General features: G+C 40.4%; 1 protein-coding gene across 2 annotated transcripts in view; it reads left to right on the forward strand.

The window, feature by feature from the left end:
• Nucleotides 1-12,529, forward strand: part of dhrsx (dehydrogenase/reductase (SDR family) X-linked) — a 43,951-nt gene extending 31,422 nt beyond the window's left edge. For both annotated transcript variants that reach the window (XM_023821615.2, XM_023821614.2), the window contains exons 4-7: nucleotides 796-897; nucleotides 3,660-3,867; nucleotides 9,454-9,661; nucleotides 11,101-12,529. In XM_023821615.2, the coding sequence (XP_023677383.2) occupies nucleotides 796-897; nucleotides 3,660-3,867; nucleotides 9,454-9,661; nucleotides 11,101-11,298 (716 nt within the window). In that variant the 3' untranslated portion in view covers nucleotides 11,299-12,529. The remainder of the gene's footprint in view (nucleotides 1-795; nucleotides 898-3,659; nucleotides 3,868-9,453; nucleotides 9,662-11,100) is intronic.
• The last annotated feature ends 5,288 nt before the right edge of the window (nucleotides 12,530-17,817 follow it).

The raw sequence follows: 17,817 nt of genomic DNA on the forward strand, positions 1-17,817 counted from the left end.
TTTTTGTCAAAGACTGAAAGAAGTGCTTTGACTTCAGCTGCTAAGAATTAGCATCCTAATAGAATTGGGTGATTGATGGATCAAATTAGAGCAAACGTATTAACATCAGAGTACGCACCAGCAATTTATTTGTCTGGGTGACGGCCTTGTTTTCTCATACTGAGTCATTGTGAGGATCCTGAGAGCCTGCAGGACCTTAAATTCAGCAGATTAATCGATCTGAACTAAAGGTTTAATGTCCCTGCCAATCTCTCAGCAATTATCAGAACACAATTGTAATCTTGCTTTTTATACAGGAAGCATTATATAGCGTGTGTGCTTGCATGTGTATATGTATGTATGTGTGTGTGTGTGTGTGTGTGTGTGTGTGAGAGAGAGAGCGGGGGGGGGGACAAGTATATATTACATTGTATATATCAATTATATATTACAACTTCATTTATTAATAGAAAAAACAGCTGCATAATATATTACATATGAAATATGTATGAATGCAATCAAAAAACTAAAATTCCCAAAAATCTTGTATTTTGTTTGGTTACTTTTGGTTAAGGTTAGGGCTGGGTAGGGGCTACAGTTATGTCTGTAGAAATTAATGGAGAGTCCCCACAATGACAGAGATATATGAACTTTGTGTGCGTCTCTTCCTTTAACTCTGGTCATCCCATAATTATAAGCATGCATATCTCTGGTATCCCATAATTGTAAGCATGCATATCTTTATTCAGTATAGACATGCCTAAAGATCTATGTAAAAAATTGTGCTAAAGCATCTCTGTATTGTTTTGTTCACAGTGGAGTTCCAGCACCTCAACCTGGCATCTCTGAAATCCGTCCGCCAGTTTGTCCAGGCTTATAAGAACCGAGCACTTCCACTGCACGTCCTGGTCAACAATGGTAATTACTATTATTTTGTAAATAATAATAAATTAAAAAAAACATACATTTACTTGCTTGGCCAATGGTTTGTGTAAACAATTTACAATCCGTGTTACTTTATATGGCTTGCTGTTGTGCTGGAGGGATTTAGATGAAGAAACATGTGAATTACAGGAACAAGTAGTCTTCAGATTATAAATGTGTTTAATCACTGTGGTATGTGCTGAACCATTGAAAGTTATGGTTTGATTCATTAGTTAATTAAAAACCATATTCATTTAAAAAAGTGCGTGTACATATACACTTTTTTTAAATGCACACACTCACAGAAACTAAACAAGTTGCCACACTCACACAGTGCAGGCAATTTAGAGATAGTGGTTATATTAACTGCATGTCTCTGGACTGCAGGAGGAAATCAAAGTATGAGACCATACAACACAAGGGAAGCACGCAAACTCCTCACACACCGAACAGACGTGCGATTCAAACCCCCAACACTGCAGGTGTGAGTCAGCAGTACTACCCATTGAACCACCAGTGTGCCCAAAATAATCCCCTATCAGAATAATTTAGTCATAATTTAATATTAACGTCAGTCATTTTTTTTTGATGAGGGTAATTCCCATGTGTAAGCGAAACTGCTGTATGTTTTCCATATTTTAGAAGCTGTGCTTATTTTATTTGATCTGAGAATAAGATACTCCACATTACGGAAGCAGTGAAGCAATTCATCCCTGTTTTGCGCTGATAGATAGGTAAATAATGCATATCATCATTTGCTCGTTTGTTAGCGAATATCTTGTTCCAATGATTGAGCCAGGAAAACAAGAATGGTGTGTGCGTTTGTTCCGCATTGGTGAAAGGCCCATTACGCGGAGGTGTCATTGACTGACCTTGTGAAGGCCCTACTGCATTTCTAACTATGCTGGCTAAATTCTGCAGTGCAAAATAGAGCAACTGAATATGCCTGTAGCAGAGAATAACAAATACAGCAGTATTTAGTCTCTCCATTTCTTATGTCTGTCTAAGGTGATATGTCAAAGCTTTTAAAGAGCCGTATTTATCAACAGCTACTCTATGACACCAATAACAAAAAAGAATTATTCTAGATACAGGCATTAATATATTATTAGTATTATTCCATGTGGATAAATGATTGTTTGTTTATTTTTGATGATGGTTTCATAAGTGTTTGAATTATTTTACATCCTTAGGCCAGAATTGCCAAAATCCCCCAGCAATTTCATTCGATTTTAATTAAGGACAATTGATTATGAATAAAAGCATTTTTCATTTAGCAATAGAAAAACAGCTGCATAATCCTGATTATACACCTGTTTGTTATTTGCCAGAACTATATTATGAACAGAGCAGAGATTAATGATGTTCTTTGGCATCAGTGGGCAAGCTTGTGTGAATGGAACTCATCCAATATGAAAATGTTGTCTCCAGAACCCTTTTTAAGTGGCTAAAAGTTCTGATAAGTGATAATATCAAGCAGTATGATTTAATATGGTTAATATAGTTAAGCAGTGCTTCACTGATATGGTTATTTCAATTTCTCAAACTCAAACATCAGATATACACAAAATTATACAAATATAAAACAGGCGACATAAGTAACCTTATAACCTTATAAGTAAATAGCATGAATGCTTATAATGTGGCGATTTTTAAACAAGAACATTTAAAGTTTATTCTCTGTTGTACATGGCAAAAGCACCTTCCAAATGAACTGTGTTCATGCTAGGGGTTGGTTTCCCCTGTCAGACATGATCCATGAGTCATTGTGAAAAAGATGCAGTCATAGATGTAATGTTTGGATATGCTTTGATTCAACAATGGTTCGATATGTTTCCATTCATTATGAATCAGTTCAATTAATGTTGTATAGGATGCGATTTAGATCAAGTTAGTCGTCAGTGTACTGTAATGCCCTACTTTTGAAGCAAAAACAGCTGTAGTTCAAATCAGGTCACAATGTTAATTTTCCATAAGATCCTAACAAAATATTTCAATAACATGAGGTAATATGACACAACAAGTCTATAGTTTTTTGACAGCTTTATCAGTTTATCAGTTTTTTGGCCTATTTCTTCTAAATTTAAGCTAGGTTTGCGGTTTTTGAATTGATTCAGCTGTATTGTTGACAGCTAAACCAGATTATTAATTCAAAATTACAGCCTTACTGTTAAACCTAAAATTCTAAATATTCCAGAATTTATGTCGGGTATCAGGAATAAAACAAAATAAGACTTCTGTGTTCATTCATAGCCGCTTATGAGTTACAGCAGGGGTGGCCAATCTTATCCGCAAATGGCCGCTGTGTATGCGGGTTTTCACTGCGACTCCCTTATTAGAATTAAAGGACTGACTGGCTGAAGAGTCCTCACACCTGGGTTTGAACAGCTGACCTAAAGGTTACCCCAAAAACCTGCACACACACCGGCCCTTTGTGGATAAGATTGGCCACCCCTGAGTTACAGGGTCACAGTGAGCCTGGCACGCAGGGCACAAGGTGGGGACACCCAGAACTGCAGTCCACTCCATTGTAGGGCACATAATGACACACAAAAGGAACTATTCTGACCATTTATGTCTTTGTTGGGGTTTTTTCTCCCCAATAAGAGGCAAGCGTAAGATGGCTATCTAGGATGCTGCAAGGTTTTAAAACTCTTTGCCTTTGCAAGTATGGCATCTGCAGTCCTTGTGTAAGTATGGCAGCTCAGAGGGATTCAGGCAAAGGCGCTTCACTCTCGCCTCTCTCGCTCTCACAGCAGGCGTTATGCTGGTTCCCGAGACAAAGACTCAAGACGGCTTTGAGCTTCACTTTGGCCTCAACTACTTGGGCCACTTCCTGCTGACTAACCTCCTTCTGGACACCCTGAAGCAGTCGGGAAGGCAGGACTCTTTCGCCCGAATCGTAACCGTCTCCTCGGCTACGCACTATGTGGCGGATCTTGACCTTGAGGATCTCCAGAGCAGGTAAACATTCAATTTAATCTCTGCAGTAAGGAGCCCCAGACATCTTAAGGGAGACGATATCTCCTGTTTTTTGGAAGATATTTTTCTCCATTGAAGTATCTAAACACCCTGCAGGACTAACTCTGTGACATCACAGAATCCATTAAAAATATTGATTTTCAAATTATGATACTCAGGGGAGGGCGTTTCTGAGCAGCCTTGTTTAAAATTAAATTCATACTCTTTGTGTTTTGCTTTTTTATTTTATTTTTTAAAACAAAATCTCAGTACAAGTAGTGATTACATGCGACTCCCACTTGATTGTGTGTCTGCTCCATCTACATTGGCGAGGGGGGGGGGGGGGCAAATGTTATTCTAACAGGAAATGTTGACTGAAACCCCCGTTATTCAATATACTAATGAGATGGTATGTTTAGTGTTCGAAAAACCTCTTGAAATCAGATACAGCCAAATAAAGCTATGCACAGTATTTTTCATATTGTATAGGATTCAGTATTTTCAGTAAGATTGTATAAAACTACCCACACAAGCACTTAATATAATACAAACTAAATGAATAAATATCTATACATCAACATCCGTTTTTCATTTCAGTTTAGCTAACAAAGTATCATTCTTTGTTCCCTGTTAAATTGCACCTCTCCCCTGAAAACCATAGAACACTATAAAAATTAAGCCCTTTTTAAAAATAATTTGTAGCTCAGGGCTGTTTTTGTGTGAAATTAGTAGAATTTTATTTAATATGCCCTAAAAAAAATCAGGTAATTCTGAAAAAAGGCACACTGTGTAAATGGGAACTCCAAACCGCATCCATTCTAAATAGTGAAATTGTCTCCCCTCAATGCAATCGTCCCAAAACTTTTTTTTGGTACAGTAGCACTCGAATGTCAGCTCCTCTCTTGTTCATGTGTTTTTTTTTTGTAGATCGTTGCCTGAAGCAGGCCGCTCTTCAAGGTTATTATGATGGTGGGGGGGTGGGGGGTTCAGATGAGTAATCTATGGAGGAGGGAATCTCCCACCCCTCCCACCACAGAAAAATTCTGCCTCCAAATATGTTTTTGTGTTCTTTATGTTGGTTGGTCTAATTATTTTTACAATAACCGTTGCCGAGTTACTTTTTAATTACTAAACGAACTAAACGTCATCTTAGTATGAAATGTTTATACATTTTTTTTTTCTTCGCAAGTCACTTGTATTTTTTCTTGTCTTTGAAAGGAGTTATTAATTATTTGACTCTCCCCTACGTATCAGGATTACAGGAATTTCCAATGCACTTGTGAAATCATGATTTTGTACAATTTTTTTCTATTATGCAAGCACTGGATCAGCCGAAAATGTCACAAAGATTGTCCAACACTGGTTACCCCATCACTAACGGGACGATTCCCCAAGTAATCCTCCGCAAACAAGCCACACTAGGATTCTAAATGCAGGATAAAATTTATTCACTAGGGAAGAAATCAAATTAAACTGAGACAAAGAAAATCCGACGACTCGCGTCTTCTCAGCCCTTTATGTGAAATGGTGTTCTCTATAGGCCTCTGAGTGACGCGCGGAGCTGAAACACCCTCCACCAAAAATACGGCAGGGTTAGCAGAATCAAATCTGCTAATTAGATGTTTCATGAAGTGCCGAGTCTTAAATCTAAACGATGTGGATGTTAATTAGCTGTAATTATGCTGCCTTGTGCTGTGCATTGCCCGATGCTTTCTGACAGCTTAGCAAGAGAGCACCTGTTAGCAGTCGGTCGATTCCACCCCCCGCCCCCACGGCCGCATCATCAGCATGCGTACGTCCACCAGTAGAAATTGGTCTTGGACTAGAGCGTCTATGGTTCGGATTCGTAATTTTAAAGCGAGACACAACACTTTTTTTTCCTCCCCCCACAACAATGTAGGGCTGGGCAATGTAAACGATATATCGATTCATCGCAATACAGAATGTAAACGATATGAAAATGGGAAATTCAACATTGCTTGATAACTCACATCAAGGTGGTGGTGTGGCAGTAGTTTGGTAATTTACACTAGGACATGCAAACGACTGACACTGTGTACTGTAAACTCAGCCAAAAGTTTGTGCCAACTAAAACTAGTACTGCTAATTTAGTTCCCCCAGTGAAGCATTGCCATAGAGAAGAACATAAAGAATGCGAATTCTGACAGTCACATCAGTGTTTTCACTTTCAACCTGAAGAATTATGAGACAAATTGCGTCCCATACTGGTTCAAAATGGGACATGGCCCCCTGTCCATCAGTGTGGGATGGATGGCAACTGCACTGGCAATGTGTAAACCGTCCCCTGGAATGAGCAGTGAGGTAGTCAGCTGTGTGTGTGTGTGTGTTTATTTACTAAACTTACATTTAAGTTTGCAGTCCATTCACTTTGATGCTGTTTGTCGTGTTCTGAATCTGTTTAAGGGGAATCCCAAGGAAATTTAAAGCAACAATGGAGCCTTGAAGAGATGAAATAATGACTTGAATTATATCGTGGTAATTAATATCGACTGATATAAAATTATTGCGATAAAAATATTTTACCACATCATCCAGCCCTACCTATCATCTTGAAATAATGATAAAATAAAATAAAAATTAAAAATAAGATATTCACTTCATTGTATTGACTGTATAGTGTTCTTTTATTTTATCTTGTCTCTGAAAAGACAGCCCTAGAGTGCAACTCAGGTCAGGCCAGGTTGGGGAGCGTGCGTTGATGCAGCGCGTTGCCACACCCACCACACAGCAAAACTCCCGGCCAGCGACCCCCCCAGGCAGATACATGGTCCAGTCCCCCCCTCCAGATATGACCATCCATCTGCCACAGCCAGGTGTTATATGGGCGTCCCCTTGACCTGGTCCAGCCGCTTGGGTCCCCAGCAATGAGGATCCCGCGAGCCGGATCACCCTCAGGGAAACGCACCACATGGCCTTAGTGCCGTAGTGCAACTCTACCTTAGAAATCATTTCAGAACGGACATGATGTCAATTTCTCTTCTGTTCTGAGTAGAGTCCCCACCACTCCTACTGTATATTACAGTGAAAATTCTAGGGGGTCTCGTTCCCATCACTACTGGAAGGGTTAGGCTTCTGTGCCCGTGAGTGGAAGATCGCTCTTCAGAATAGTCACATTGCTGACTTCACGCTTACCTGTGTGTGTCTTAGTGCATACTCACACCTGGCCCAGTTGCTTTATACTATGACCGAGCATAATTGTTCCCACTCCCCCGCTGGTCTGCGCTCATATTGCGCTTAATCTTCCAGGCGCAAACACGCTTTCGTCATCACCATACGACTTTTTGTGTTGAAGAAAATGTTGGAAAAAAACTGCTGTCACACGACACAATGGTGTTTGATTAATGTCCTTATTTTGTGGCTTTTCTGCGGTCATTTTGGTTGCGATGACACATAGTCCCCTAACAGATTTATCAAGTCCCCAATGCAGCTATTTTTATTCGATCGTGCCGCATGTATAAGCAGTCCCATATTTGACCAAATATCTCAGTTTTTGAGTATTGCATCCAGTTGTTTAAGGATCGTCTCATCAGCCCTTTGCCCCCATGTCTGTTAAACGGCCAGCTGCGTGACTGATGTCATGTCTGAGTTAGGGGTTGCACGGACTAGTCGATAAGTCAGCTTTGCTCCTCTGCGATGACGCTTTAAGCTTGACTTCGACTAATCGCTGATCATGTGATTATGACATTAAACACATGAACACCTCACAGAATACCAAAGAAGTATAAAGAGTGCAGCAAAAACTTGGGCCCTATTCTTTAAGAGTCAAATGTGCTCAGGCACGATATGGATGGTGTAGTGTGAGTATACCCTTAAAGGAGCATAAGGTGGGATATACGTAAAGGAAAGATTTCCTGTGTACACTACAGGCCAGTCCTGGGTTCGGTCCTGGGTCCCGGGTCCTGGTCCCGTTCGCACGCTCTCCCCGTGTTCGCATGGGTTTTCGCCGGGGGCTCCGGTTTCCTCCCACGGTCCAAAAGTGTGCAGGGCAGGTTTATTGGTGTGCCTAAGTCGGCCCTGTAGTTGTCTGAGTGTGAGTGCGCGTGCATCACGCGGTGTGTTGGCAGCCGCCCAGGGTTGGTTCCTGCCTGCACCCATTGTTCCCGGGATAGTCTCTGGTTCCCCCCGTGACCCCAGTTGGGATTAAGCGGTTTCGGAAATTGGATGGATGGATGGATGGATGGACTACAGGCCAGAAGTTTGGTCCCAGCCTTGGATTAAAAAAAATAATAAATGATACACTGCTTTCACTTTGTGTTGAAATTCTATTTGCTAATGTCAGAACTTCACTTGCTCTTGGCCTTACGTGATTGTGTCTAAATAAACAAAATGATAGTCACTCGTCTGCCTGGTCCCAGATCAGTTTGTGAGAGGCTTAATGCACTATCTGCTCCTCATTTCAATCTCCTGTTGTACTGTATCACAACTGATACATCAGAATTTTTGAGAAATATTTCTTGTTTTGATGTTTATAATGGCTTGAAAGGTACAGCTAACAATTGATCAGAGGGCTCAGATCAATATTTTGAGTAAAGAAGAATTCTCTCATCGCCTAACAGCCAAAAAGTTAAATGTCTCAAAGCATGGAGTGATCTACTGTTTACAGAGAAAAAGTCAGACAGGAAGCATTAGTGACCAGAAGCGGTCTGGAGTAAGGAACGTGACATCAAAAGCACGCACTTGTGATGTGCAAAAGAAATCAGAAGGTGACTGCAGAGGGCTGAGGGTTGTGATTAATGTGAACAGAGGGAAACCTGTTTCTCTTATTACAGTCAAGCAAAGACTGAGAGCAGCTGGACGGCAAGGTCGAGTTGCTCCCAGAAAACCTTTCCTTCATGGTGTTAATAAAAAAAAGAGAAAATAGGCTAAATAACATAAACACTGGAGTATTCAGGACGGGCAGCAGGTCTTATGGACGGATGAAAGTCCATTCATGGGATGAGTTGACCAACAAGTTCAAAGTGAGCGTCTATAAATGAGACAGAATTGTTTGCACGCTTGAAAAGGTGCTGGGAGGGTTTGGGCACAAGTTATTTCCTGAAATTGCTGAAAAGGATTCTGAATCTGTGCTGCTGTGATAAAGGCAAGGGGTGGTTATTTTGATGAAACTTGTGCTTAGCTACTCGTTTTCATTAAATTGCACGTACAAGGTGCTGTAAATTGCTACAATACATTTAAAAACCAGTCAGTTGTTATATTTTTTGGGGAATCGTCCCGTTAGTGATGGGGTAACCAGTGTTGTAATGCCCATAAGAATTTCTAATATTCTCTTGTAATAAGTTTGAAAAACAGTGTGTTGGGTTTTTTTTTTTTTATTGGAGGGTGGGCCCAACCTTCTAGTCTGTAGTGCACCTCTACATGCACAGATGGCAAATAAAGCATCATTTCATAACCATATGACCTCCTTGGCAGGTTGTAACCTTGTTTACCAAACATGTTTCATACAGACCTGTTGTTGCTACTTTTTCTAAAGCTCTTTTCAGAAGGTATCCTCTTTGTCTGCATTGTACCACAATGCATTTATAACTTAAAATAGTGATTCAATTCACCTTTGTCTGATTTCTGTCTCAGGTCCTGCTACTGTGCCCATGGCGCTTATTCTCAGAGCAAACTGGCACTGGTCCTGTTCACGTACCGCCTGCAGGAGGAGCTCACTTCCCAGGGCTTCCCAGTGACAGCCAACGCTGTGGACCCAGGCATGGTGGACACTGACCTCTACCAGAACCTGTGCGGTCCCACTCAGCTGCTCAAAAGGCCTGTGGCCAGGCTTTTCTTCAGGGTGAGGACGGCCGTCTCTAGGGTGAACAGCGACCCGCAACACCATGGTTTGGTGAAGGCAGAGGCGGGTAGCTCAGCTTTGTGATGTTTTATGAGTGTTTCATGCAGCATGTATGGAGACAGCAGATACTAAAGACCATCGAAGGGCGATTTTCCAAGCTTTGTATTCATATGAACCAAATTTTAATCTCTGAAATCTGGATTCAATTTCCTGTGCAGCCATACACTGCATAAATATTCAGAAGGTTTCCTGGCACTTATATTTCAGTGAGATGAATTGTCTTCATTATGGTTGTTTTTTTACAGGTATTTATAGTAAAATATTCTTTTATGCTGTCAAAAGATAGATTATAGCTTAAAGTTTTGTGGAAGAGATGAAAATTGAGGAAGGACTTGCAGATACTAATGTATCGACATGAAATACTGTTACATTTATTTTGGAAGTAGTTCAAAAAACAGTCTGCATACACATATTCTCGAATACCATCTTGGCTCCAATAAAGCCATTAAGAGCCAAACTGGAGTTTGTATTTCCCATCTGGACAGAGAGCTGGGCGAACTGGTAGATTCATGTATTAGTAATTAAGTGGGCTGTTACACAGTGTCAGGGAAGAGCAACTCCAGTAATTTCTACCACAATAGATGCAAAATGAGTCCTGAGCGATTTAATCTAACACAAAACTCACAAAACGCACTCTGGCTATTCCCCCCACAGCAGTGTTTATTCAGGCCTTTTTGCATTAGCTTCACTATACGTCTGCTGTCTTTGAAAAACAGGAAGCAGGTGTAAATAATAATCGACTTGATGCTGCTTGCTAGAGGCTCCAACATATTGGTCCCAGTTTTGTTTGTGTACTCGGGCCGTGGCACAGTGGAAGGCGGTTTGGCACAGCTGCTTCCACACTGCTGTTTATTTCCGGCTGTTTGACTACATTTATTTATTTAGCAGCCACTTTAATCCAAAGTGACGTGAAATTGAGAACACAGGGACTGCCGGTCCCTGGAGCAGTGGGGTTAAGGGCCTTGCTCAAGGGTCCAGCAGAGAGACCATTCTGTCAGCCGTAGGATTTGAACCGGCGCCCTTCCAATCGCAGAACAGCTTCCTAATCCGCCGTACACTGCCCATGCAAACGTCTGTCAGAAGTAGGGTGTGATCCCATGCTATTCAATGGCCAGAATCCCCATTAGTTTGGAAGGTTGTTCACCTTGACTACCCCAGACCACTCACTTTGATTACCCAAAAGATTCTAAACTCCATGTTTCCTCAAAGGCAAAAATCAGGAGGGAGTGATTTTATTAATCATTGTATGGTTCTCATCCACCATTCAGAGCTCAGGCCTATTAAACACGATGTTTGCTACATAGCTCACTGAGGAAAACTGCAATGGCTTTTGAATTTGACATTTTTTACTGGACGTATTTGTCTTTTCCCTTGCCCAGACCCCAGCTGAGGGAGCCTCCACGGCCATATACGCCGCTGTCGCCCCCGAGATGGAGGGGGTGGGCAGCTGCTACTTGTACAATGGACAGAGGACACGCTCTTCAGATGCCTCCTATGATGAGGACCTGCAGGTCCAGTTGTGGAGGCTGAGTCGTGCTCTCGTGGGCCTCCCAGTCGAAGGGAAGAGAGCAAACTGAGCAAACCTCCCCCCCCCCCCGAGCTCTGCTGTATCCCCTCGGAGAGAGCCTGCTTTTTATCCGCCAACACAAAAGAGGAGCCCCTGCCTATTTTCCCCTCCAAAGCTTTCAACTGGAAAGAAAATAACAGCCTGGTGAGGGAACTCTTTAGCGGTCTGAATTCTGCCAAATCTGCCATATTGGAGCATCCGCAAGCATTCACCATCCTCCAAACATGGTGCAATTAGTCTGCCGGAGATCTACAGGTAGACATGGAACACTGGTACTTTGGACCCCCATTTAAACCCCATTTTAACCCCATTTTCTTTAACGCCCCCCATAACCATTTCAATTCCCTCAACTGGTAAAACTTAAAGAACTAACCCATGTAACAGAAGGTTGTATTTATTGATTTATAATCCTTGTCCTTATCACTTGTGCACTGTCATAAAGTGCTCATGGCTGCCACCAGACCTAAGAGTCTCCTTTGTCCGTTGGCAATCAACGTATGTTGACTGTCCCCTCTGCCTGTTCATGGGTGATGTTTTTATGAATGAAACCCTGCGCATTCATAGTTACTGTAATGCCCAGCTGTGGTTTGCGTATTCATGTGCTCTGTGGCGACATTACTTATGTTCTATCTGTGTAAGGTCTTGCTTGTACTCCAGCACGCTTTGTCTGCATCAGCTGCCTCCGAGATGCATTTTACGCAAGTCATCTGATGACATCAATGGATTGCTTCAACCCGTTTTTACTGTGGCGAGGAATAAAGCTAACAATAATTAGCAGATGCTAAGCTCTATGGGGCTACCTCGCAAGTCCTGCTTTGTCCTTGAATCAGGTGCAAGAGTTCCAATAACATTGAGAAGTATATATCTTGTGTAATTTTTGTGTCGCTCTTGACAGAAATTTTCCCGCGGACGCTAAGCTTGTTTGTTGTTTTGATGTCTGAAATATCATTGTGGATGCTACCTTTTGTTTGATGTGTATCCAGAACAATCCTTGTGAATATGTCCAGGCAATATGCAAAGTCAAATTCTTTACCAGTACCACTGCATCTGTTTGTTCAGTAAGATGGTCAGAAGACAAAATGGCACTTCAGCATCAGCTTTCTGTTCTGTGTTTCAATGTTTTTGGTTGATTATGATGCACTTTGATCATGGCACATTTCTTACGTGATTCAAGTCCAGAAATTGATTAAAGATCCGTATTTCCCAGTGCTAGAGATCAAAATAAAGACTTTACTATGGGCCGTCTGTGTGTTTTGGTATAGCAGAAGCAGCCAATGTGACCCAAAACAAGGCTTGTTGGAAATGGCCATTTAATTAGAACAAACATGAAGGATAGGGAAAATATTGACTGTGAGACGTAAAACCATGGCCACTGTGAGTTACCTTGCATATCTCAGCACAGTCCTATCACACACAATGCAATTCAAAGCAAATATTTGACTGCCATGTCATTAGGTACTGCTGTAGTATATACTGCTCAAATATGCCTGGGACAGTGTGATGGCAGTTAGGAGAGTGTTCTATCCTCCGATACAGATGAAATAACCTGCAATAAAGCTGAAGTGATTTGCGTCTGCAGTTCTTCCTTGCCTTTGGATTAGCATGTCCTTTAAAAGCTTTTTGAGGCCAAATAACCTTCTGCACAGTTCTCTTGAAAGGTCCTTTCATTTGATCCTCAGGTTAAAAATACAATCACCTGGATTTATCACAGAAGCTGGAGTTCAGTAGCTGGGCAAGTTCCCCTGTTTTCCTCGCCGTTACGCTCAGCTGCTATTTCAGGTGTTAGTGTGGTGTTGATGTCATGAGAGACCCTCAGTCCAGCAGCCCCGAGGAGTGAGTTTAAGTCCCAGTCTTTAATAACTGAATTAACGGCAACTAATCTCGCACCACAAGATCACATTCATTCACCTCATATGTTGAACTTTCCTGGGTTCTTACAGGGCAAATTACCAATAAAGAAAAGCTGTGAGCAGAGAATAATTGGCCAACAGTCAGCTAGTGACTGACAAACACCTGGGGCTTCGGCTTCCCACAAGCAAAGTCATTTCCTTCCCTGAAAATGTTTACATTGATTTAAAAAGAACAACAGTGAATGTACTTCAAAAAAAAAAAACAATCATCATCGATAATTTTGAGACACCCATCACCTATATGTATACCGTACCTACCAGAAGATCAGCAGTTCGATTTCTGTGCACATTTGTTATTGCAGATTTGTTACAAATATTAAATTCAAAATGTTAGGATAAAACCATGCATATACATTCCATACCCAAAAGAGAAGGAAAATTGGTACTTAAAGCAGTCATTATACTGCACTATCCATACCTTCATAATGTATTATTAGGCATTACTACAGTATTATAAAAACGGTCCTAACTATTTATAAAAAGGCATTATAGTCATCTGTATTATGCATAATGAATGCTTTATGAAGCTCTCGTCTATTAAGCACTATAGATACCTTTATAATGCAGCACAAAGCATCCTTAATTCAAATTTTGAACATTATAATGTGTTATTAATGACTCCTTACCAGAAAATGTTATTATGAAACACCAGACATGGTTTTCAGCAGAAATGTTTTAGAGGATAGTATTGCTATAAAAGAATATTTTATAATTTCATAAACTGACCATAGGCCTTGAAGGGAAATCCCCACGCGTTAAGCTTCCATCTGGCAACAGTTTTCCTTTTTTCCCTCAAGTTTCTTGTGTTCTTAATAAATAATAAAAATAGATCTATGGTCAATAGCATTTTTTCATGCTATTCAATAAAGATACTGAAACATCTGAAAATGTTCACATGTTCAGTCCATTTTCAGTAAAGGCTCGGATGGCCAAAGGCTTACAGTATAAAAACAGTCTTGCAGCAATGTGTCACATTTGAAGTGCAGCTGTTCTTTCACAACAAAAGACACATGTTTGAATTACTTGTTTACCACTTCTTTGCCACGTGAAATGCACTTTCTTTTAAGTGAACCAGTACTCAGATATGAATCATTTTAGCATGTATCATTAAGGAAGTTAAGCCACGGTTTGTGAGATTTTACTGTAAACATGGAGCAAGTTCAGTAATCCAATTCTGAGTGTGATGTACTGCAGTACAGAGTCTCCATAATCCCATAATCCCATTATATGTATCTTTTATTGCCCGCAGCTCCTGGACAATTGAAGGAAACAGATATGAGTTCTTAGTGCAGACTTGGGTGCAATGTTGAATTAATGAATGTTAATTTTGGACCTAGTATTATCTAGGAAGCTGTCTTCAGTATATTTATGGTAATTATGTTCACAATACAAATGTACATGTGCATAATTTTACAGCATCAAGCTCCACTCTGTGCAGCACATGCCTAATTCCAGAAATTTCTATGTTGATTGCATCCACAGTTTCCTCTTTTTGTTGCCAACAGCAAGGGATAAAATACCTTTGAACTCAAAGTTCCAATTCTGAGATACTACTGAAGAAGTGCTTCAATTCACCCAGTACCTACTGCTGATATAAAGCATTTTTTCAGCATTTGAGGATGTTTTTCTTCCTGCTTTAACCAAGAATTGATTAAATATTGCGAATAAATTCTGCGGTCTCCACAATGATGTTTGCTTTTCTGCATTTGTCCTGAGAATACTTTTCTGTGCTTATTTGCCACAGCACAATTTTCTTAAGAACATTATTGTTGTTTGTAGTGAAGTGCAATTCATTACAAGGCAATATTAAGAAATTGATTGCAGTCATAGAAATTGGTTAATTTTTAATAAGCAATCAGCAGTCTGCATAGCGTACAGGTCATGTACTGCATACAACACTTGGGAACCTATCGGAGGGGTTGGTGTACAGCCGAGGCGGGAATCCAGACCGTCACAGGGCGCACACACTCACAATCATGCTCTACGGCCAATTAAAAGACACCAATTATCGTAAATACTGTACATGTCACTGGGCTGTGGTTGGAAACTGGATTAGCCAGAAAATTACAGGATGGGAAGAGCATGCAAACTCTACATAAACTGTAAGAGTGGAGGCATTATTATTATTATTATTATTATTATTGCTATTATAACTGGCTGCATTTTGGCTCAGTCGCTAGCAGAACTGTCTCACACAAGGTTTGGGTTTGAATGCCACATCGTCTGCGAGTGGAGGTGCTTGTTCCTCTCTCATACATCTTCTTCCTGCACTATAAACACTACTGTGTGTGTATAACTTGCCCACTGTATGTGTGTTTTTCTCCAGTGGTTCACTGACATCCTTATTCAAGGTGTCCAACAAATTACAATTAAATCCAAGCATGCGCATTGAAAATAATATGAGACTAGTCGCGAAGAAAGGAGTCTTGTGCTTCTTTTTGTCCCGTATTTCATCGATAGGCATATAAATGAAGTCTGCAGTTCATCCTGGGGACGTCAGTGTCTTTGGGAAATGCCCAAGTCTGTGTGCTCACTTGAGGGATTCTGTGTCCTCAGTGAACCTCCTGCAAAGGTGACTGCTTCCATTTATGTTGTTACGCAATGTGCTTCAGTGAAAATGAAAATAGCTTCATATCCTCCACTGCAGACTAATTATGTCCCTTTTTTTAATGAACCTCTATAAAAAATAAAAATTATATATATATATATATCTTGAAAATTGAAACAATAATAGCAAACAAGGGTAAATGAAACACTTGCATCAAGTAATTTTGAGGGAAGTGACTCAAAAAACCTGGAAAAAAACATTCCATAAAATATTCCTATTTTCATTCAGAATAATGGAATAACTTCCCCTAATAATTGTCTTGGAAATACTCTTTACTGTTATTATTGATGTTGACTGCTGGAAACCATATAGACCCCCAGAATGTACTGACTTAAATCCAGATTTTCAGGCTTCCCTTTGCTGTGTTCACTGTTGTGACAGCTTTTCTTACATTTCCATTAAAATGGCTCCTTCATTTCCACAATTACAGCTAAAATTCAGCTATAAATTAATTTTACTTATTGCATTTATTTGGCAGATGTTTTTGTCCAAAGCAATGTACAAGTACGGATCACCGTCCCTGGAACAAATGGGAGTAAGGCCCTTGCTGAAGGGCACAACAATGATATGATTACTCTGCCAGCCATGGGATTTGAGCCCACGACCTTCCGGACATTGAACTACACCCCACAAGACTGGAACAAAAATTGTCCTTGGACTATATTAAACCAACTAGTTTTATTTAGCTGTTCCTGTCTTTTATTATTGCAATATTCTGTTTTGCATGTGTGTGTAAGTAGAACCTTACTGTTCACTACACTACAACTATTCTGAAGACTATTGAACTGTACTTAATTACTTACGTTGAGCTGTCTTAGAAATATTAAATATACTTGCTTTTGTTTATCATTATTCATGTTTACTGCTTAATATTAACTCTTTTATGTCGATCATTTGTTTTAATTTGAAGTGCTTTGGTCTATATCTTTACCTGGTTAAACAAGGGCTTTGGAGCACCTGAATAGATATACAGCAGCTATTATTGACTGCTGGATCAGTTCATCTAGGTTAACGTAGCAGCAGGAATGTGCCAGTGACTCTGATGAGAGTTCCACAGCTCACTACAGCCCATCACCATGCGACTCTCTGAGCCACCGTATGTCTCATACAGCTGAGGGCCCGAGGGCTTGAGGAATTCCTGCTTTCAAAACACCAGCCTCAAGGGCTTTCGTTTGAAAACCCTCAAATGGTTTGTGTTTAAATTTTTCTTTTTTTTTCCCTGATGTCCCGGAGGGCTGCACTACAGCTATATGAGTAATGAGCAAAGTGCTGGAGCCCATTCCCATGCATTATAGTTATGGCCCTTCAGACAGCTTTGCCCTGTCCATTTCAACCACCGGGAGAGCAGTGGAACAAAAGAGCTCCTTCCAACAGGGTAGACCAAGAGGCCAATCTGCTCAGAAGCAGGCCTGCCCACAGCATGGAGAGACATTACAAGCATGTTTTAGGTGTTAGAAATTTAATGCATCATTTTATCTCTTTATTCTCTTTGAAATTACTTATAATGAGCCCATTTGTGTGCATTGTGTAATTTGTTGAGATCACACAGAACAGAAGGACAGTAGATACTGAAGTCGAGCATTAGAAGCCATTTAGATTGTTCCCTGTCACCATTTTATTGTTTTACCCTTCATAAGTAACAGCTGTGACTGATCTCCCTAAACCATGTGGAAAAACACAGTCCCCCTATCTCATCTGAGTTATGATCCAATCATTGGGAAGATGTTTAATGTTTAATGTCTCAAATGAAATATGGGATACATTTTGCTGAAAGTAGATTCTAATACTCTGCTGTGTAATACAATTTTCTTTGAAATTGCTACAGAAACAGTACCTCGGATACTGAGGTACCTCAGTATTTTTCTCGTGGATGTCATAAAGTGAAATGTTTTTTTTCTCTTTCTAAATTGCCCTTGTGCACAGTTGTAGATCTGTATTATAAATTATAAACTTTCAGTGGATGTGTACCTATTTATTTTGTCCTTTTACCCATTTTTGTGTCATTTTACCC

The sequence above is a fragment of the Paramormyrops kingsleyae genome, chromosome 16 (assembly GCF_048594095.1).
Source record: "Paramormyrops kingsleyae isolate MSU_618 chromosome 16, PKINGS_0.4, whole genome shotgun sequence".
Lineage (NCBI taxonomy): Eukaryota > Metazoa > Chordata > Actinopteri > Osteoglossiformes > Mormyridae > Paramormyrops > Paramormyrops kingsleyae.